Source organism: Pleurodeles waltl, chromosome 9, assembly GCF_031143425.1.
Source record: "Pleurodeles waltl isolate 20211129_DDA chromosome 9, aPleWal1.hap1.20221129, whole genome shotgun sequence".
Taxonomy (NCBI): domain Eukaryota; kingdom Metazoa; phylum Chordata; class Amphibia; order Caudata; family Salamandridae; genus Pleurodeles; species Pleurodeles waltl.
This window is the reverse complement of record NC_090448.1, coordinates 958,012,609-958,035,957: the sequence shown is the minus strand read 5'-3', so window position 1 is coordinate 958,035,957 and position 23,349 is coordinate 958,012,609. Positions and strand designations below refer to the sequence as shown.

General features: G+C 45.6%; 1 protein-coding gene across 3 annotated transcripts in view; it reads right to left on the bottom strand.

Moving 5' to 3' along the window:
- PPP2R5C (protein phosphatase 2 regulatory subunit B'gamma) overlaps positions 1–23,349 on the bottom strand; it is a 1,141,542-nt gene that overhangs the window by 110,825 nt on the left and 1,007,368 nt on the right. For all 3 annotated transcript variants that reach the window (XM_069208343.1, XM_069208345.1, XM_069208344.1), the window contains one exon: positions 467–539. In XM_069208343.1, coding sequence (XP_069064444.1) covers positions 467–539 — 73 coding nt within the window. The remainder of the gene's footprint in view (positions 1–466; positions 540–23,349) is intronic.

Sequence of the window (23,349 nt, the reverse complement as noted above, 5' to 3'; positions counted from 1 at the left end):
ATTCGGACACCTGGGAATCTTCCAAAAAGGAGGAATCTGCAGCTAGAAGTCTATCAGATAGCTGAGTTACTTATAAACAGTGGAAGACGACTTGTAAACTACAAGTAGATAATGTTCCTCATGCACACTCATCATTCAAAACTGATTAATTTAGGAGGAGACAATCTGGGACCTTTTCCATTTATCAACTTTGGTGACAGTATTTTTTAAAACACATTGCTTTTTACAGCATCCACAGACTCGCACAGCTATAAACAATATTTTTCAGCTAACTCAATTAAAGTACCTCAAAAGATCACAGCAACGTAGAATTCCTACTAGGATTGAAAGCTGCAGGATGTACAGGAATGTCTGCAACAGGTTCATGACCTAGAGAGCCACTAGCTTACGAAAACACTGTGGTTTTATTTATGCACGAGAAATAGTACCACAATAAAATAAATAAAAAAATGTAGTCAGAAGATACCTTTGGGTTTGATTTGGCTAGAGTTTCTATTTTAACCCAAGCTTCTTCTCGTTCTTTCAATTTTAGTTTTTCCCTGTAAGACAGTAAATCCTTACTTAAACAGGGGTAAATGGCATAAAATAGACAAAAACCTTAGATTTTCCCAAACAAATCATGCTAATATCACAGAACACAAATGATTTAAAAATGCCACACTGTCAATGCATTTGTAATAAACACCCCAAATAAACAGAAAACACAACTGAAAATGCAGACCAAATTAAACATTTTTGTCATTTAACACATGAATTGTCACACTTGTGTCCAACTGATTTATTCACTACTTAAACGTTATGAACACTGGTGTACTGGCAGATATGCAAGTGACTTAGAGGCACTAACAAGGAAGGAGCACAGACAAGTGAAGAATAGGTTATTCCAGGTGCTGATAGTAATTTAGAGATGCAATTTACACCTCAATCAAAAAGCTCGAAGGGGGTGTAAACAGATTAACTATATTTCTCATCTACATATCTGTGATTAGGCTTCCTCAGTTAGAGCTTAAGAATTTTTTTTTGCCAGTGGGATTCCCATAAGCGAGTCAGTGGAGAAGTCAGAAATACTGAGTATATAGTAACACCCACTCTTTACGTAGCGCTAATTCACAAAGATTTGCCAAGTCATTTCCAATCCTTTTCAGCACACCTAAGTGGCACCTGAAAAATACACGTTTACAAACAGCTGAAAGGGTAGAAATTTCCACCAATTATTTTACCCCAGTATTTACTCAGTATTCATCTATAGAGTTTGGGGGACGGGGGCGTTGGGAGGGGAGGGCTGGGGGAAGGTTGCTGTCGGAAGGAAAGACTTGTTTGAGAAATATATTTTCATTGTGAAAAGTAATAAAAGAAAAAAAATACTAATTACTTCATAAATGTTTCAAACTGCATAAATTTCCACAACAGTGATTTTCACAAGGCATACTACAATAACGTAGTTCAGTGAACACCTGGTACAAGCGAGCCTTTTCATGAAACCAATCTCTTGAACTTGATTCTTCCTAAATATTTAAGTTGCTCATTTGTTAATTGACATTTTTGGACATGACGTTCCATATGGCATTCATTGCAATTGTGTGAAATATGTTACATGAAACCATCCACACAACACTCTTAGTCATACCCCTGCCGGTGTAGGAAAGTACCCTCTTTTTGGTATGGTTACCCCCATGTTTTGCCTATCATCAGTGTGCATGGACTGTTTTCACTAGGATTCTGTTAAAAAGGACCCCAGTGATAGTGCTCTATCCCTCCAAATTTGGTTGCCTAGGACCTTTCTGCACTCCACAATTGGCACACTAGTGCCCCTTATAGGTCCCTAATATGTCATGAAAGGTACCCACGGCATTGGGACACCATGAGTCCCTCATGGGCTACACCAGGTATCATGCCACCCATGGAAGCCCATGCAAAATGTGTCTGCAGGCCTGCCTTTGCAGCTTAAGTGAAAAGGTGCATGCACCCTTTCACCACAGGTCACTACACCAGGTCACAGTAAGTCACCCCTATGGAAGGTCCTTCCAGCCCAAAGGGCAGGGTGCAGGTCTGTGTGTGTGAGGGCACTCCTGCATGAGCAGAGGTGCCCCTAGGAACTCCAGTTTCTTTGCACTGGAGTGTTTAAGTGCGGGGAAGCCATTTTACCCGTGTACTGGACACAGGTCACTCACTACCTGTGTCCAGCTAAACAATGGTAACTCCCTACCTGGGCATGTTTGGTATATTAAACATGTTGGAATCATACCCCAATACTGTTGCCAGTACTGGTTGCGTGAATCCATGCTCTCTGGGGGCAATTTAGAGGACCCCCAGCATTGCTCCTATCAATCTGGATTGCTCCTACCAATCTTCTAGGGGTTTTCTGGGCAGCCTGTGCTGCTGCCACCCCTCAGGCGGGTTTCTGACCTCCTGCTGCTTGACCAACTCAAGCAGGGGAAGGCAGAACAAAGGACTGTCTGTGGGAGAGGGTGGCAGTAACCCCCCCTTGGAAATAGGTGTTATAAGGCTTGGGAGGGCTAGCCTCCCCAAGTCACCAGTTTGTTTTGAACAGCACATTTGGTGCCCTTCTTGCATAAACCGGTTTGCACCAGTCAAGGGACCCCCGGCCACTGCTCTGGCGTGAAACTGGACAAAGAAAAGAGGAGTGAACACTCCCCTGTCCATCACCACCCCAGGGGTGATGCCCAGTGCTCCTCCAGATGGCCATTTGATTCTGCCAACTTGAAAACAAGATGTGCAGAGGCCCCTGGGAGCATCTGAGTGGCCAGGTCAGGCAGGTGGGATTAGAGACCCCTCTCCATAGGTGGTCACCTTGCAAGGTGACCAAACCCCCTTTTAGGGCTATTTAAGGACTCCCTTGAGAGTGGAACACCAGATTCGACATGCAGGACTCCTCTGCATAGTTTACTTCTGCTCCTGGCCACTGGAACTGAAACTGGACACTTCAGGGAGCGACAAGACTGCAACTCCCGAGATGACCTTGGATTGCAACATTGTTTCTCTGGCTCCTTCCACCAACTGCAACATTTCCTTGGCTGTGCATCCTCTGGGGTCGTCAAGACTTCAGCTGCACTAGGAAACAAGAAGGAATCTTCCTTGGAGTGAATGAGTTAAAGGAGTTACTCCCTGCATCTGCAGGCACCTACAGCAACGGAAACCAGCTGCGTGGATCTGCTCTACTATGGAACAGCGTGGATCCTGCATCACAGGAGGTGGTCTGGAGTGGTCCTCCCTGCCCGCTGTCCAACTTGGGAAACTGTGAGCCCTTGCTTCTCCTTGTAGGACAGTACCCCTGGGCACCAAGACTCTTGCAGCAGCCAAGGATTGTTGACTCCTGCTCCAAGGAATCTTCAGGCTCCGAGTAGCCACAGCCTCCAGCACTTCATCCTGCCAAGAACAGTCTCCTCTCTGCTGCTCCATCGACACGGGACTCCTCTCCAGGTGTGCTGATTGAGCCTCAATGCAACTTACTCTGCCTGCTGCCAGAGGATGGCCTGTGGGGGCTGCGACTGCTTCTGCTGGCTCTGCCGCCTGCCGAGTGTCAGCCCAGGATCCCCTCCAAGGGTCGAGTCCCCTGGACCTTGCTGGTCCTCTTCAGCCTTGCAACTCTTCTTTTGCGTCTTCAGCCAAGGCTTGTTGGTGGTTCTCCTAAACCACTGACTATCTGCGACCCAACGACCGACGTGAGACACCATCTGCCTCCTGGACTCCACAGCTGATCTTCTTCCCCCGTCCACGTGGCTTCTTCATCCACGAAAGGGTGGGTAGTGGCTCCCGCCCGACTGGACACGCCATTGTGGATTGGACTCTGCCCACTCCTTTTACAGGTCCTCTTCTTCCAGAATCCACTTTTGGTTTACTCTGGCCTTGTCCTGTTCTTGCACAAACCATTTTCTAAGTCCTCTTGTTCTTGGGAAGAACAAGTACTTACCTCTGCTCTCCTGGTTTCTGGGGGTCACTGAGGTACTTACCTCTTGCAGTCCCTAGTTCTTCCAACTACTCCATATCCTTGGGTGATGGATTTCACTTCGCACTCCACCATTTTAGTATATGGGTTGGTCCTCCCCTAGGGCCCAAACTATTTTTCACAAATTTGTACCAATGCTTGTTGTTTCTTGGGCCAAGGTGTGTGTGTGTGTGTGTGTGTGTGTGTGTGTGTGTGTGTGTGTGTGTGTGTGTGTGTGTGTGTGTGTGTGTGTGTGTGTGTGTGTGTGTGTGTGTGTGTGTGTGTGTGTGTGTGTGTGTGTGTGTGTGTGTGTGTGTGTGTGTGTGTGTGTGTGTGTGTGTGTTATATATCCAAGAACAAACAGTTGGGGAACAACACTCCATATATAGGATACCCCTTATTGGATCACACCAACATATACTGTGTATATTTACATGGGCACAAAATAGACAATCCTTCCAGTTGTATTCTTATTATAAACTGCCTATCATTCCCCCAGAGCAAATCCACTGTACCAAAATTATTCAACAATGATGGTAATTTCAAACATTAATCCTCAATTTATCTTTAATTTTGACTGCATTAAAAATAAATAATTTCCTCCTGGAGTGCGGTGGTGAAGTTGCTTGCAACTGTTTGTTCTTGGATTTATGAGAAGAAATGGTCCATTCCTCACACCTGCACCAGCATGAAAGAGCACGCCAGAAGCAGGACCAGTTTGTTTGCTTATATATATATATATATATATATATATATATATATATATATAGACCTACACACACACACACACATACATACTCACTACACGATGGAATGTGGAATCAATGCAGTCCTGAGTACTCTTCAGAAATCAAGTGATATTGTCAGTGTTGTTCAGTCCATCTGGATGCAGTGATTTTAAACAGTACATCCAGACGTTTTCTCTGACGTCCAGTTGTTTTTCCTTTAAAACATGTTCCACAGGAAAAACCTTCAAATCTGATAGTAAATGGTCCACAAGGTTAAAATGATTGGCTACAGGCTGGTCAAGTTTCTTGTTAATTATTGCTGATTTGTGGTTCCTGAATCGTGTACAGAGGTCATTCACTGGCCTACATATTGTTTTTTTTACAGCTTTGGCGTTGGTACTGAATCACATAAATAATGCATGTTGAGCGACATGTAAGATGCTGTCTTATTCCATAGGTCCTTCTTATAACAGAGCTAGTTACTGATGTTTGTAAAAGGTATTCACATGTGATGCACTTTTTAGAACCACAGCAATGAACACCTGCATTTATTACAGCTTCCTTAAGTTCAGCTCTCACAAAAAGTGATCGAAAATTGGGAGCAATGACTGGAGGTTTTGGAAAAAGCTTTTGCAATTTTTCACAAGTGGATAGTAAGGGAAAAGTTGTTTGTATTATATTTTTGTAGTTGGGAGCTGATGGATGATAGTCAACCACAAATGGGATTCTGTCACGTTTGTTTCTTCTGTTGGTATTTCAAATAAGTGCTTCCCTGGATAACTGCAATGACTTGTCAATTTGTTGCAGAATGATATGCAGAGGATATCCTCGCTTTTTAAATAACGTAACAAGCTCGTGTAGATGGTCTTTACAAGTGGTTTCATTGCTGCAGATGCATCTTATTGTGAGTGCTGGGCCGTAGATGATGCTGAGTTTAGTGTGGCGTGGGTGACATGAAGTCCAGTTTAGATACAAATGAGCATCTGTAGGCTTGTGGTACAGATCAGTTATATTTTTTGTTCATGAATGGTGAGTACGCATCCAGAAAAGGGAGATGACTCTTCTGTTTAGTATTGCTGCCAGTGAATTTGATGGTAGGATGGATACTGTTGATAAAAGCTGTACATTTGCTCCAGTGTTCTGCTTCCTGCATTCCATATTATAAAAATGTAATCAATGTGTCGTAGCCATACCAGTGATTTGATTTTAGAACTCGGAAGGATATAGTTCTCCAGTTTGCCCATGTTTTTTCAGATAATACATTTTTGTCATGTTGTCTGTCCTTATTAACATGGTCTTGTGTTTGATCTGTGGCTGGAATGCTTTGAGTGCTAAGAACACTGCCAGCAATTCCAAGTGGTTTATGTGGTAAGTCTGCTGTAAGACTGTGTAGGGTATTGATTGTGTATTGAGTGTGTTAACAGGTTTGAATGGTGCTGGCTTTTATGAGCTAGTCGTCCAGATAGGGAAAGGCATGTGTATACTGTCTTCTGAGTTATGCTGCAACCACTGCTAGGCATTTGGTAAATACCCTTGGATCTGTTGTTACTCCAAAGGGTAGCACTTTGAATTGGTAGTGCTTGCCTGCTATCACAAACCTTAAGTATTTGTGGTGTGCTGGATGTATGGGAATATGGAAGTAAGCATCTTTTAAATCTAATACGGTCATATAGACTTGTTTTTGTAGTAAAGGAATGACATCCTGAAGAGTAACCATGCGGAAATGCTCTGAGAGAATGTATTGATTGAGGGGTCTGAGACTGAGGATTGGTCTGAGAGTGCCATCCTTCTTTGGTATGAGGAAGTATAGAGAATATACTCCTGTCCCTAGTTGAGTTATAGGTACTACCTCTATTGCACCCTTGAGTAGAAGTAATTGTACCTCTTGTTTTAGCAGAACAAGGTGGAGAAAGCCTGAGTGAGTGAGGGGTAATATTTGGTGGAATGGAGATGAGTTCTAGGCAATAACCATTGTGGATAATTGCCAGCACCCATTGATCTGATGTAATGTTGTGCCTTTGATGGTAGAAATGTTGCAGTCTTCCTCCAACAGGCGTTGTGTGCTGTGTGTGGATGCTGAGAAAGTCACTGCTTTGATGAGAAGGAGGCATCTCTTGTGGCAGTAGATTTCCCCTTACCTCTAAAGTTGTGTCCTCTATAGGATTCTTTTAAAGAGTAATATTATTGTCCCTGCTTTTGCTGGGATGTGGAGGCGTCTGATGTTTGGGGTTTAAAACCCCCTCTGAATTTGGGCTTGCAAACAGTACCCTGAACAGGTGTTGCATAAAGCTCACCCATGGCCTTAGCTGTGTCAGAGTCCTTTTTTAAATTTTTCAATGGTGGTATCCACCTCTGGTTCAAATAACTGCTGTTTGTTAAACAGCATATTAAAGACCGCTTGTTGTATCGTAGGTCTGAATCCTGAGGATCGCAACCAAGCATGCCTCCTGATTATTTGCACTAATGTTTATACTCCTTGCTGAGGTGTCTGTTGCATCTAGGGCGGATCTAATCTGGTTATTGGAGATAGACTTTCCTTCTGCAACTACCTGCTGTGTCCCCTTTTTTGGTGTTCCGATGAGAGATATTGCAGGAACTCCTGCATCTCATCCCAGTGGGCCCTATCGTACCTGGCTAAAAGAGCCTGAGAGCTGGCAATTCTCCATTGGTTTGCAGCTTGACTTGCCACTATTTTGCCTGCTGCACTGGATTTCTGGCTTTCCTTATCGGGGAGGAGCATCCGCAGTGGACTGACTATTTGCCTTCTTTCTTGTTGCACTCACAACAATGGAATCAGGTGGCAATTCTTGAGTGATAGAGAAGATCTGATGGTGCAGCATCATATTTTTTGTTCACTCTTGTCTGAGTACCCTAGCCTTTACTGGCTCTTTAAAAATGTCATCAGCTGGAAGCATTGGTAAACATTGGTACTCTTTCTGTGTAGAGGATAGCGTGTTGAATAAAAAATCATCCTCTATGGGATCTGAGTGCAGCTGCACATTGTGGTATGCGGCTGCTCTAGCAATAACCTGATTATAGGCTGTGGTGTTTTCAGGTGGAGATGGTCTAGTGGGATATAGATCAGGGTCACTAGATGGATAGGGGCTGGGCCATACAAATCCCATGGATCTACAGTAGAGGTATTGGCACCCATGTAACCCCTATGTGAGGAGGCAGGGGATTGCATAGAAAACTGTAGGTGAAGGTGGTGGAGTATGAGGTGGTGGAGAAGTGGGAAGCAAATGAGAATGCGGTGATGTAAGGCTGATGTACTGCCTTTGGTTTCTCCTTGTGTGAGTATTTTGGCAGGTGAAGGCTCAGCTTTCAAACGCTCTTGGAAAGAAAGTTTCCTTTTGGTCATAGAAGGAGAGGCAATTTTTCCAGTATCCTTATGATTCGGATCTTTCGTTGTTTATGGTCCATCACTTAAAATATGGGCTTAACGTCTGCTGATTCTTCTACAGATGGAGCATATTTATTTCCCCAGTTTGAGCTCCGAAAGCTTGGTGACTGACTGCTTTAACCGGGCTGAAAATGTCTACTCCGAAGCAGATGGAAGTTTATTGGGCTCTCAAGAGGAGCATGGATGCTTCGGCTCCGAGGTGGTAGACAAATGCTTTGGTTCCGAAGTGGAAGTCTCCAATTTCTGACTTGATCCCAAAACAGGCATGGCAGTCTGTTCAGTCGAATGCATTTTGGTCTTTTCGTACGCCGAACCCAAGGGCCGGTCGTCGGGATGTAACTTTCGGGTCGACCAGGGTTGGCAATCAGTGGGGGACCGAAGACCAATTGTGATGACTTTTTGGAATGTTTTTGTTGATGGGAAGGGGGTGTCGGACTCGCAGGAATCAGGAGTCTGCGATGGAAACTGCAGTGTGCGCTTGTACGGAAATGCCTCCTTGACATGGTTACCCCCTAACATTTTGCCTTTGCTGATGCTAAGTTATGATTTGAAAGTGTGCTGGGACCCTGCTAACCAGGCCCCAGCACCAGTGTTCTTTCCCTAAATTGTACCTTTGTGTCCACAATTGGCACAACCCTGGCACTCAGGTAAGTCCCTTGTAACTGGTACCCCTGGTAACAAGGGCCCTGATGGCAGGGAAGGTCTCTAACGGCTGCAGCATTTATTATGCCACCCTGGGGACCCCTCACTCTCAGCTTGTGTGTGCTGGTGGGGAGAAAATTACTAAGTTGACATGGCACTCCCCTCAGAGTGCCATGCCAACCTCACACTGCCTGTGGCATAGGTAAGTCACCCCTCTAGCAGGCCTTACAGCCCTAAGGCAGGGTGCACTATACCACAGGTGAGGGCATGTGTGCATGAGCAATATGCCCCTGCAGTGTCTAAGCAAAACCTTAGACATTGTAAGTGCAGGGTAGCCATAAAGAGTATATGGTCTAGGAGTTTGTCAAACACGAACTCCCCATGTCCATAATGGCTACACTGAAATCTGGGAAGTTTGGTATTAAACTTCTCAGCACAATAAATGCACACTGATGCCAGTGTGCAATTTATTGTAACATACACCCAGAGGGCACCTTAGAAATGCCCCCTGAATACCAACCGAGAGTAGGCTGACCAGTTTCTGCCAGCCTGTCACACACCAGACATGTTGCTGGCCACATGGGGAGAGTTCCTTTGTCACTCGGTGGCCAGGAACAAAGTCTGTACTGGGTGGAGGTGCTTCTCCCCTCCCCCGGCAGGAACTAACACCTGGCGGTGAGCCTCAAAGGCTCACCCCTTTTGTTACAGCGCCCCAGGGCATCCCAGCTACTGGAGATGCCCGCCCTTCCGGCCACTGCCCCCACTTTTGGCAGCAAGGCTGGAGGAGATAATGAGAAAAACAAGGAGGAGTCACCCACCAGTCAGAACAACCCCTAAGGTGTCCTCAGCTGAGGTGACCCCTGCCTTAAGAAATCCTCCATCTTGAGTTTGGAGGATTCGCCCAATAGGATTAGGGATGTGCCCCCATCCCCACAGTGAGGAGGCACAAAGAGGGTGTAGCCACCCTCAAGGACAGTAGCCATTGGCTACTGCCCTCCCAGACCTAAACACACCCCTAAATTCAGTATTTAGGGGCTCCCCAGATCCCAGGAAATCAGATTCCTGCAACCTGAAGAAACAAGAAGGACTGTTGACCTACAAGCCTGCAGAGAAGGAGGAAGAGGACAACTGCTTTGGCCCCAGCCCTACCGACCTGTCTCCGACTTCGAAAACCTGTTCCAGCGACGCATCCGAGAGGGACCAGTGACCTCTGAAGCCTCAGAGGACTGCCCTGGACTGAGGGACCAAGAAACTCCCGTGATAGCGGCTCTGTTCATACCAGCTACTACTTTGCAACAAAGAAGCAACTTTCAAAGACTGCACGTTTCCCGCAAGAAGTGTGAGACTTTATACTCTGCACCTGATGCCCCCGGCTCGAGATTCAGAGAACCAACACCTCAGGGAGGACTCCCAGGCGACTGCGAACCCGTGAGTAACCAGGGACGACCCTCCTGAGTCCCCACAGCGACACCTGCAGAGAGAATCCAGAGGCTCCCCCTGACCGGGACTGCCTGTAACAAGGGACCCGACACCTGGAACCAACACTGCACCCACAGCCCCCAGGACCTGAAGGAACCAAACTTCAACGCAGGAGTGACCCCCAGGCAACCCTCTGCCTAGCCCAGGTGGTGGCTGTCCCGAGAAGCCCCCGAGCCTGCCTGCAACACTAGAATGACCCCCCGGTCTCTCCATTGTTTCCTACCTAAAACCAGACGCCTGCTTTGCACACTGCACCCGGCCGACCCTGTGCCGCTGAGGGTGTGTTTTGTGTGCCTACTTGTGTCCCCTCCAGTGCTCTACAAAAACCCCCTGGTCTGCCCCAGAGGAGGCAGGTACTTACCTGCTGGCAGACTGGAACCGGAGCACTGCTGTTCTCTATAGGTGTCTGTGTTTTGGGCACCTCTTTGACCTCTGCACCTGACCGGCCCTGAGCTGCTGGTGTGGTAAATTTGGGTTTGCCTTGAACCCTCAACGGTGGGCTGCCTATGCCCCAGAACTGAGACTTGTAAGTGTTTTACCTACCTCCTAAACTAACCTTTACTTACCTCCCCCAGGAACTGTTGATTTTTGCACTGTGTCCACTTTGAAAATAGCTCATTGCCATTTTTACAAAGACTGTATATGATATTGCTTTTATTCAAAGTTCCTAAAGTATCTAAGTGAAGTAAATATATTTTTCAATATAAACACCTATTGGCCTGGAGTAAATCTGAGTGTGTGTTCCTCATTTATTGCCTGTGTGTGTACAACAAATGCTTAACACTACCTTCTGATAAGCCTACTGCTCGACCACAATACCACAAAATAGAGCATTACAATTATCTAATTTTGCCACTATCTTACCTCTACGGGAACCTTTGTACTCGGGGCACACTATCTCTTACTTTGAGATAGTATATACAGAGCCAAATTCCTACAGCGCTTTTTCCTAACCGAAAATGTTGGGCGTTTGTTCAGTTGACTTTGATGCTATCTCTAGCCGACACGCTCTCCTATCCCTCAGTGTATTCTTGGAGCGGAAGGATCAGCACGCCTCACAGGTTTCTTTCTTGTGATCGGGAGCGAGGCAGAGGTTGCACACCGATTGTTGGTCGGTGTAGGGTAACTTGGCGTAGCACTGAGGGCAGAATCGAAATGGAGTCTGGTCCATGAGCCTGTGACACAGTAGGCCCGAGAAGGGTGCGGTCGCCCGAAAGGGCGTTTAATCTCTCTCACGAAACAATCAGATCAAGTGTAGAGAGAAAAATGCATTAAAAAACAATACCGACGTTTAAAGGAAAGATAGAAAAGTTCAGATAGTATCGCACCGAGATCTACCGGAGCGAGCAGAAACACGTCCGAACCAGACGGCGGAAAGAAATCAATCTAACAAAGGACTCGATGCCCATGCGCACTATTACCGAGAGGAGTCACGCGATCACGTGACTCAAAAAAGCTTTGTCAAAGAAGGACCACTTGTAACACTCCGAGCCCAATACTAGATGGCAGACTTATGCAAAGCATGTGTATCTGCAGCTACACATGCCATCAAAATATATATATATATATATATATATATATATATATATATATATATATATATATATATATATATATATATATATATATATATATATATTTATCTATAGTGTGTACTCCCCTCCCGTTTAGGGACTGCCTATAAGTAATCTCGTTTGGTGTTACTATAATAAAGTACCTTTATTTTTGTAACACTGTGTGGTTCCTTTCATGTGTGATAAGTTACTGTGTGACTACTGTGGTATTGCATAAGCTTTGCATGTCTCCAAGTTAAGTCTTGGCTGCTCATCCACTGCTAGCTTCCTAGACACTGCCTACATACACTAAGAGGGGTTGCCTGGGCCTGGAATAAGATGCCAACACCATAGGTGTCCATCACTCACCAGGCCAGCTTCCTACAGCCAGTACTTAATTTCAGCTGGTGGTTGCAGATGGAGCCCACCAGCAATTATTTTTCCTTATACTGACCTAGAGCAAGAGAAAGAAAACACAAAAGGGATTAAGAAGAAAGAAAAAAATGGTACAAGGGGAGAAATCAGGGAGAAAAATAACCTGTGCGAAAGAGATGAAGTGGTGAGTGTGAAAGGGTTGGAGGTGTATGACAGAGGCATGAAGTGGGATCAAGACTGGGCAGTTTTGGTAATTGGCATCTGTCTCCGACATATTCTATAGCACTAGCCGCAGGCGTTCTGGGAAAATCTCTGGACCCAGACACTTATTCTTTAACAAATGAAACATTGCCCTGAATAAAATAACACAATATTTGCCTGTAGCTGAGAAGGTGAGAGGAAGAGGATAATTAAGAGGAGGCTGAGCAAGAAGTGTAGAGAATAAACAGAAGGCGATGAAATACAATGAGGGGAAGATGCCAGTCCACCGCCAGAAAAGGATCAGGATTTGCTTTATTAAAAAGAGACCATTACTCAACAGGACCGACCTAGCTCGGGTGTCTGTAACCAGTCCACTGCGAGCTAACATTAGCTTCCAGACACCTTAATAGTAGCTCACAGCTTCTTTTCATTCTTAAATTTCATTCTTAAATAAGCATAGGGTCAGAAATTCTTTTTAAAGTTAAGGGAAGGCTATGTTTATTTTTACATGGTGCAGATAGCAGGGCCTGCTAATGACCAGTGCTCAGTCATTTATGACCCAGTGTCGGACTGGGGCACAGAGGTGAAGAACTGGGAGCTGATGTATTTAACTCTTAAAAATCCCAGTCAACTCAATACTTGAGCTGTGAGGAAAATGTCACTTACCCAGTGTACATCTGTTCGTGGCATTAGTCGCTGCAGATTCACATGCTGTGCATAGTCCGCCGTCTGGTGTTGGGTCGGAGTGTTACAAGTTGTTTTTCTTCGAAGAAGTCTTTTCGAGTCACGAGACCGAGGGACTCCTCCTCTTTGTTTCCATTGCGCATGGGCGTCGACTCCATCTTCGATTGTTTTCCCCGCAGAGGGTGAGGTAGGAGTTGTGTATGTTAGTAATAGTGCCCATGCAATGGAATGAATAAGTATGTACAGAATAAAGGTTAAGGTAATATATTTACAAATGTACAAATGTTGAATACTACTTCCAAACGGCTACAGGCTCCCGGGGAGGCGGGTGGGCGCATGTGAATCTGCAGCGACTAATGCCACGAACAGATGTACACTGGGTAAGTGACATTTTCCGTTCGGTGGCATGTGTAGCTGCAGATACACATGCTGTGCATAGACTAGTAAGCAGTTATCTCCCCAAAAGCGGTGGTTCAGCCTGTAGGAGTGGAAGTAGTTTGAAATAAAGTTCTTAGTACAGCTTGACCTACTGTGGCTTGTTGTGCAGATAGCACGTCTACACAGTAGTGCTTAGTAAATGTGTGAGGCGTAGACCATGTTGCTGCCTTACATATTTCGTTCATTGGAATATTTCCTAAGAAGGCCATGGTAGCGCCTTTCTTCCTGGTTGAGTGTGCCTTTGGTGTAATGGGCAGCTCTCTTTTTGCTTTAAGGTAGCAGGTTTGGATGCACTTAACTATCCATCTGGCTATACCTTGTTTTGATATTGGGTTTCCTGTATGAGGTTTTTGGAATGCAATAAATAGTTGTTTTGTTTTCCTAATTAGTTTTGTTCTGTCAATGTAGTACATTAGTGCTCTTCTGATGTCTAATGTATGTAGTGCCCTTTCAGCTACTGAGTCTGGCTGTGGAAAGAACACTGGTAGTTCTACTGTTTGATTTAAGTGGAACGGTGAAATAACTTTTGGTAAAAATGTAGGATTGGTTCTTAGAACTACTTTATTTTTGTGTATTTGAATAAAAGGTTCCTGTATAGTAAACGCCTGAATTTCGCTTACTCTTCTTAAAGATGTAATGGCAATGAGAAACGCAACCTTCCACGTTAAGAATTGCATTTCACAAGAATGCATGGGTTCGAAAGGTGGACCCATGAGTCTTGTTAAGACGATGTTGGGGTTCCATGAAGGAACAGGTGGTGTTCTTGGTGGTATAATCCTTTTTAGGCGTTCCATAAACGCTTTAATGACAGGTATCCTAAATAGTGAGGTTGAATGGGTAATCTGCAGGTATGCAGATATTGCTGCGAGGTGTATCTTTATGGAAGAGAAGGCCAGATTTGATTTCAGCAAATGTAGTAAGTATCCTACTACATCCTTTGGAGATGCATGTAATGGTTGAACTTGATTATTATGGCAGTAGCAAACAAATCTTTTCCATTTACTTGCATAGCAGTGTCTAGTGGATGGCCTTCTAGCCTGTTTTATGACCTCCATACATTCTTGGGTGAGGTTTAAATGTCCGAATTCTAGGATTTCAGGAGCCAGATTGCTAGATTCAGCGATGCTGGGTTTGGATGCCTGATCTGTTGTTTGTGTTGTGTTAGCAGATCTGGCCTGTTGGGTAGCTTGACATGGGGTACTACTGACAGATCTAGTAGTGTTGTGTACCAGGGTTGTCTTGCCCATGTTGGTGCTATCAGTATGAGTTTGAGTTTGTTTTGACTCAATTTGTTTACTAGATATGGAAGAAGAGGGAGAGGGGGAAAAGCGTATGCAAATATCCCTGACCAATTCATCCATAGAGCATTGCCTTGAGACTGCCTGTGTGGGTACCTGGATGCGAAGTTATGGCATTTTGCGTTCTCCTTTGTTGCAAATAGGTCTATTTGAGGTGTTCCCCAAATTTGGAAGTAAATGTTTAGAATTTGGGGGTGAATCTCCCATTCGTGGACTTGTTGGTGATCTCGAGAGAGGTTGTCTGCTAGTTGATTCTGGATCCCTGGAATAAACTGTGCTATTAGGCGAATGTGGTTGTGAATTGCCCATTGCCATATCTTTTGTGCCAGGAGGCACAGCTGTGTCGAGTGTGTTCCCCCCTGTTTGTTTAGATAATACATTGTTGTCATGTTGTCTGTTTTGACAAGAATGTATTTGTGGGTTATGATCGGTTGAAATGCTTTCAACGCTAGGAATACTGCTAACAATTCGAGGTGATTTATATGCAGCTTCGTTTGATGTTCGTCCCATTGTCCTTGGATGCTGTGTTGATTGAGGTGTGCTCCCCACCCTGTCATGGAAGCATCTGTTGTTATCACGTATTGTGGCACTGGGTCTTGGAAAGGCCGCCCTTTGTTTAAATTGATACTGTTCCACCATAGAAGCGAGATGTATGTTTGGCGGTCTATCAACACCAGATCTAGAAGGTGACCCTGTGCCTGTGACCATTGCGATGCTAGGCACTGTTGTAAGGGCCTCATGTGCAGTCTTGCGTTTGGGACAATGGCTATGCATGAAGACATCATGCCTAAGAGTTTTAATACCATCTTTGCATGTATTTTTTGTGTCGGATACATGGCTTGTATAACCTTGTAAAAATTTTGAACCCTTTGTGGACTTGGAGTGGCTATCCCCTTTGTTGTGTTGATTGTCGCTCCTAAGTATTGCTGTTTTTGCACGGCCGAATGTGTGATTTTGGATAGTTGATGGAGAAACCGAGTTTGTAGAGGGTTTGTATGACATACTCTGTGTGGTGTGAACATTTTGTTAGGGAGTTGGTCTTGATTAGCCAATCGTCTAGGTGGGGGAACACGTGTATTTGCTGCCTTCTGATATGTGCGGCTACTACTGCTAGGCATTTTGTAAATACTCTTGGTGCGGTCGTTATACCGAACGGCAATACTTTGAATTGGTAATGTATTCCCTCGAATACGAACCTTAGATATTTCCTGTGCGAGGGATGTATCGGTATGTGGAAATACGCGTCCTTTAGGTCTAAGGTTGTCATGTAGTCTTGTTGTTTTAGCAGTGGTAACACGTATTGTAGCGTGACCACGTGAAAGTGTTCCGATTTGATGTAGATGTTTAGTGTTCTGAGATCTAAGATTGGTCTCAGTGTTTTGTCTTTTTTTGGTATTAGAAAGTACAGTGAGTAGACTCCTGTGTACTTTTGTGTACGTGGTACAAATTCTATTGCGTCCTTTTGCAGTAATGCCTGAACTTCTAATTCCAGAAGGTCTAAATGCTGTTTTGACATATTTTGTGTTTTTGGTGGGACATTTGGAGGGAGTTGGAGAAATTCTATGCAATAACCATGTTGGATAATTGCTAAGACCCAAGTGTCTGTTGTTATCTCCTCCCAAGCTTTGTAAAATTGGCTTAGTCTTCCCCCCACTGGTGTTGTGTGAAGGGGTTGAGTGACTTGTGAGTCACTGTTTGGTTGTAGGGGTTTTGGGACCTTGAAATTTTCCCCTGTTTCTAGGGAATTGTCCCCCTCTGTACTGGCCCCGAAAGCCTCCCCTTTGGTACTGTCCCTGGTAGGTAGACAGTGTTGATTGTGAGGTGCTGGCTTGTGTGGCTTGACCCCGAAACCCCCCTCTGAAGGTTGTCCTGCGAAATGTGCCAAAAGTGCCTCTGCCCTGCGGGGAATAGAGTGCGCCCATGGCCTTGGCTGTGTCAGTGTCCTTTTTCAATTTCTCAATTGCCGTGTCCACTTCGGGTCCAAACAATTGCTGTTCGTTGAACGGCATATTGAGCACTGCCTGTTGTATCTCGGGTTTAAACCCGGATGTGCGCAACCATGCGTGCCTTCTTATGGTTACCGCAGTATTTATTGTTCTTGCAGCTGTATCCGCTGCATCCATAGAGGAGCGTATTAGATTATTAGAGATATTTTGCCCCTCCTCAACCACTTGTTTTGCCCGTTTCTGTAAGTCTTTGGGTAGATGCTCGATGAGATGCTGCATCTCGTCCCAATGGGCTCTGTCATATCGCGCTAGGAGCGCCTGAGAGTTCGCGATGCGCCACTGGTTTGCAGCTTGTACAGCAACTCTTTTTCCAGCCGCGTCGAATTTGCGGCTCTCTTTGTCCGGAGGTGGTGCGTCGCTGGAAGTGTGCGAGTTGGCTCTCTTGCGAGCTGCCCCTACTACAACTGAATCTGGTGGCAGTTGTGATGTGATAAAAGCAGGGTCCGTGGGTGGTGCTTTATATTTTTTCTCCACCCTTGGAGTTATCGCTCTGCTTTTGACAGGTTCTTTAAAGATCTGTTTTGCGTGCCTTAGCATTCCCGGGAGCATAGGCAGGCTTTGATAGGTGCTATGGGTGGAGGAGAGGGTGTTGAAAAGGAAGTCATCCTCGACAGGTTCTGAGTGTAACGACACGTTATGGAACTCTGCTGCCCTAGCTACCACCTGTGTATACGCTGTGCTGTCCTCAGGTGGTGAGGGCTTGGTAGGGTACGAATCAGGACTATTGTCTGATACTGGGGCGTCATACAGGTCCCAAGCGTCCTGGTCATCTTGGCTCATGGTGGTATGAGCTGGTGAATGTGACGGAGTCTGTGCCGGTGATGTATGAGTTACAGGTGGAGGAGAGGGTGGTGGAGTTACTTTCTTCACCACTTTTGGCTGTGGTGTTTGTTCTTGTGTTTGGAACTCGAGTCTCCTTTTCCTCCTAATTGGGGGAAGAGTGCTGATCTTCCCTGTCCCAATCTGTATGAAGATTCGCTTCTGGGTGTGGTCTACGTCAGTGGTTTGTAACTCTTCTTCAAATCTTGCGCATTTGAGAGGACATTGATTGTTCCTCTGAATACGAGCTGGCAGTCGGTTCGGTTGCTGGGCGTTTTGGCACCGAAACTGTGTCTTTGCTTGTTTTCGGCTCCGAGGAGAATGTTCTCTTTTTTGGAATCGAGCCTTCTAGGCGTCGATCATCCTCTGTGCCGCTGTATCAGCTTCGGTTCCGCTGTCTCGGCGTCGACCCTTTTCGGCAGCACTTTCTCGGTCCCGAGATTGCTGCGTGCCTGTGTCTCGACCCGAGTCGGACGATTTCGGCACCATTTCGCCCTTTTTCGGTGCCGATGGACGGTCACCTATTTTATGGGTTGAGCCATGGCCTGTTGGCAGTGGCGTCCCCTGGGCCTTGTCCGTTTTTCCGTGTGGTGTTTGTTTCGACGTCTTACTCACGGTTTGTTCGACGTCGAATTCCTCCGAGTCCGATTCATGGATGGAGAAGGCTTCCTCTTCTTCTCCTTGTTCCTCGAACCCTCGGTGTCCTGTTGGCGTGGATGTCATCTGCAACCTTCTAGCTCTTCGGTCACGGAGCGTCTTTCGGGATCGAAACGCACGACAGGCCTCACACGTTTCTTCCTTGTGCTCGGGCGACAGGCACAAGTTACAGACCAAATGCTGGTCTGTATAGGGGTATTTACTGTGGCATTTAGGACAGAATCGGAACGGGGTCCGTTCCATCGGTGTCGATGTTACACGCGGTCGGGCCGACCAGGCCCCGACGGGGGATCGAAGTTACCCCGAAGGGCTACCGGAGCTCTTCACGATTCGGTGTCTAATTTATCTAACCCGATACCGAACGAAACAATACCGACGTAGTTTTCCGAAGTTATGACTATCTTTCCGTCCCGAAACCCGGAGCGAAAAGGAATACGTCCGAACCCGATGGCGGAAAAAAAAACAATCGAAGATGGAGTCGACGCCCATGCGCAATGGAAACAAAGAGGAGGAGTCCCTCGGTCTTGTGACTCGAAAAGACTTCTTCGAAGAAAAACAACTTGTAACACTCCGACCCAACACCAGACGGCGGACTATGCACAGCATGTGTATCTGCAGCTACACATGCCACCGAACACACAATTATGTTTCTGAATGCTTTTAAATAGGAGAACATAAAAATGGAAAGCTACCTTAATGTTTAGGTTAACTCTTCATTCTAATTTTCCCCCATTTCAAAGTTTTACAAGCAGGCCTCTGGCCCCCAGTGGCCAGCAGGCACTGTGCCATATGTATAACTGAAAAATACAACCATTTTTGTTTTTAGATGAGAGAAATATAAAGTGCAAATGTTCCATATTATGAATATTTTTGCAGAACATTTTTCTGCATTTAAAATGTCTCCTATTTAATAAAATTATTGTATGTTTGTGTTATTCATAAAATGGTGCGACACATGGTGACAGGTATGACGTGCTACACGTACATATGACACAGGTTCTCAGTCACCCATAGAAATATAGCCATTCATAAACACACATTCACATATCCACAAAACCCACGCTCTCATTCACACATATGGCAGCCCTGTCACCCTGTCATAGTGCCCCAAGTCAAAGCATTTTGTTCAAACCATAATATCTGGCTCTCTGGATATTAGGCTTACAGTCAATAAAGCTGGGCACGAGTGCTTTAGCCTTAAGTAGCTCACAATGATTTTCAGTGATCATAAGTAGCTCTCGCTACAGAAAAGGTTGGGGACTCCTGACCTAACAACTACTTTATTGGTCTTAGAACTCTGTGGTGCTCTGACATTTGCGAGTGTTAGCAAATTCAAGGAACTCCTTTCCCCAAACCCTCACATTCACCACCCAAAACTTATAGATAGACAGGCTGAATCAGTCATTTAGAGTATCAACACTTTTTCCTGCAGAAGCGAGGGGAAAAATCTCAAATGTGAATGCAAAAAGAAACCTAAAAAATATACATTTGCCTTCTAAACTTCAGCTCCTCCCTAAATCTAAGCTATTTGATACAGAGGGAGAGAAAAGACTAGTTCAAATATGCTGCAGACATCTGCTTCTTCAGAAGCTCAAGAATAAGCAACTCAATTAAGTCCCTCAACTTTCCTAGCCTGACAAGGCTGCCTCAGCTGTCCTCTCTTAATACCATGACTGCTCTATCCGGGGAGTTGCTTATGCGGAGGAGGGAGGGCACTCCTATTGTTAAGGATTTGGAAGTGGGCAAAGCAGACAGGGACAAGACACAAGGTGGGCTTGGTAGAGTTCGGATAGAAGAAAGTAGAGATGAACAGAGGAATGGGACAGCTAAGAGTCATATAGGATCAAGTGTCAAGAAAGGATCACTCTAGATAAGGGTAATAAAGGTAATTACCTGTGAAATGGATGGCGAGGACAACAGTGGTGTGTGTGTGTTGGGGGGGGAGGAGGGGGAGTGGGTGGATTGGGTTTTTGAACAAAGGGTAGTGAAGAAGCAAAAAAGACAATGAAGAGATTGCAGTGCCAGGTGGAAATTAATAGGAAGACATCATTTACCTGTATCTATAATTCTCCAGTAGTGGCATTTCTTTTATGATTCACACACTTAGGACACTCCCAGTCGTTATGCTGGGTACCCATTATATTTTGTAATAGCAGCAAACAATATTAATATACCTAAAAGGCACCAAATAGTGCGCATTTAGTAGCAAGGCAATTTCATTGAAAAGCAAACACAAATCACTCAATGAGGTGAATTTGGGCCGATCATTCCATAGAAGCCACCAGAGCTCAGATTTTGAGGAACAAATGTGAAAGGACATAATGAAAGTAGGCCTCTGAAACAGGCAGGGGGATCATATGAAAATATCGAAGATACCAACACTAGAAAATAGTAATTACAGTGCAACATGTTTCTTCTCAATCATTGGATCTTTCATAGTTTCACATGCTTGAATCAGAATAGCAAGCACTACGTTAAAGTGGTTATCAATATGAATGTAACAGAGTGGAATTTGGTAAATCTGGCAAATGACACTCCCAACTGCAATAGGTTGAGCAGGACTGTCTGCCCCACTCCAGTGATTGTGTTCTCTCCCTCCAAATTTGGTTGCCTAGGACCTTTCTGCACTCCACAATTGGCCTACTGGTGTCCCCTTTCAAGTCCCTAGTTTATAGTACTTAGGTACCCAGGGTATTTGGACTCCAAGGGTCCCCCATTGGCTCCAGTATGTATTATGCCACCCATGGGAGCACATGCAAAATGTGTCTGCAGTCCTGCCATTGCAGCCTGTGTGAAAAGGTGCATGCACCTCAGGTTGAAGACGGCAGAATCAAGGGATCCTCTGTAGGAGCTCTGGATACCACCCCTGGGGTGGTGATGGACAGGGGAGTGGTCACTCCCCTTTCCATTGTCTAGTTTCGCGCCAGAGCAGGGACTGGGGGGGGTCTATTAACTGGTGCAAACCAGTGTTTGCAAGGATGGCACCAAATGTGCCCTTCACAGCATAACAGTAGCTTGGGGAGGCTACCGCTCTCAAGCCATATAACACCTATATAACATATAACACTTAACCCCCCCCCGAGGAAATCCTTTGTACTGCCTTCATAGGATTGAGCTGAACAAGCAGCAGGAGGGCAGAACCCTGTCTAAGGGGTGGCAGCAGCTTTAGCTGGCCGGAAAACCCCAGAAAGCTGGTAGGAGCAATGCTGGAAGTCCTCTAAGGATCCCCAGGGTGCAAGGAATCATACTTCCAATACTGGCAACAGTATTGGCAAAGGATTCCGACATGCTTGATACTAAACATGCCTAGGTTGGGAGTTACCATTATGTAGCTGGACACAGGTAATGACCTATGTCCAGTACACATGTAAAATGGCATCCCCGCACCCACGAAGTCCATGAGAATGGAGCTGGAGTTTGTGGTGGCACCTCTACTCATGCAGGGGTGCCCACACACACAGGTAACTGCACCCTGCCCTCTGGGCTAGGAGGGCCTACTATAGGGGTCACTTGCAGTGACATGTAGTAAAAAAAGGGTGCATGCACCTTTTCACGCAGGCTGCAATGGCAGGCCTGCAGATACACTTTGGGCTCACATGGGTGGCATAATACCTGCTGCAGCCCATGGGTAACCACTGGTACCCCAATGCCCTGGGTACTATATACTAGGAACTTACAAGAGGGCATCAGTATGCCAAAAGTGGTGTGTGTGTGCGTGTGTGTGGTCCAGCAGCCAAGTTTAAAGGGAGAGAGCATAGTAACTGGGGTCCTGGTCAGCAGGATCCCAATGAACACAGTCAAATAATACTGACAACAGGCAAAAAGAACAAGTTACTTACCTTCGGTAACGAGGTATCTGGTAGAGACTATCTAGCTGCAGATTCCTTACCTTCGAATTCCCTGGCGTCAGCTTCGAATCCGGAGTTTTTTTTTAACAGTACCCTGCGCGCGCGCCGTCCGACGGCGTCGTTCGGGTCCGCGTGCGACCAGCTCCTCGTGTGTCGTCAGCGTCGTTGGAGCCGTCTATGACATCACGGTTGTCTATATAGACACCGTCTCGGCGCGCGTACGTCAGTTCTTTTCCACAACTTCCCGCGCCAGAAGCACAGAGTCATGGAAGAACCAACCAATACACTTTTAACCTCTTTGACTGTTTGGAGTAAAAACACTTTCATGCCTATAATTAAGGCAAAAGTTGCCAAAATAAAAACAAATAAAAAATGTACACATAGAAACATATATACATATATATACACATATCCACATGAGAAAAAATGTCCCCAGAGCGGGAAGGCTTGGGCGGGTGTAAGGAATCTGCAGCTAGATAGAGTCTCTACCAGATACCTCGTTACCGAAGGTAAGTAACTTGTTCATCTGATAGAGACTTCAAGCTGCAGCTTCCTTACCTTAGAATAGATACCCAAGCTATAACCCATGGTGGTGGGACTGAAGGAGATTTTTTTTTTTTTTTTTTTAAATATAAGGAAGTCCTGCAAGACAGAACAGGCAAAATGCCCCTCTCTTCTCACCTGGCCATCCAGGCAGTAGTGTTTCGCAAACGTGTGTAAAGAAGCCCACGTTGCAGCCTGACATATGTCCACCACCGGTACGTCACGTGCTAACGCAGTGGTAGCAGCTTTCCCCCTAGTGGAATGAGCTCTCAAGCCCTCAGGAGGCTGTTTCTTCGCCAAAGCGTAGCATATTTTTATACAGAGAACGACCCAGCGCGAAATGGATAGTTTCTGTACTGCCCGACCCTTCTTTGCACCAACTTACCCCACAATGAGTTGGTTGTCCACCCGGAACTCTTTAGTGCGGTCAAGGTAGAACGATAATGCTCTTTTTGGGTCCAGTCGATGGAGATGCTCCTCTTCCTTAGAGGGATACGGTGGTGCAAAGAAGGTGGGCAGTGTGATATTTTGACCCAGATGGAAAGGGGTCACCACCTTGGGGAGGAAAGAGGCACGAGTTCTTAACACCACCTTGTCAGGATATATCATGAGATAAGGAGGTTTAGAAGATAAAACTTGCAGCTCACTCACTCTCCTGGCAGATGTAATTGCCACCAAAAAGGCTGTCTTAATAGTGAGCAGCTGGAGAGGACAGTTATGCAAGGGCTC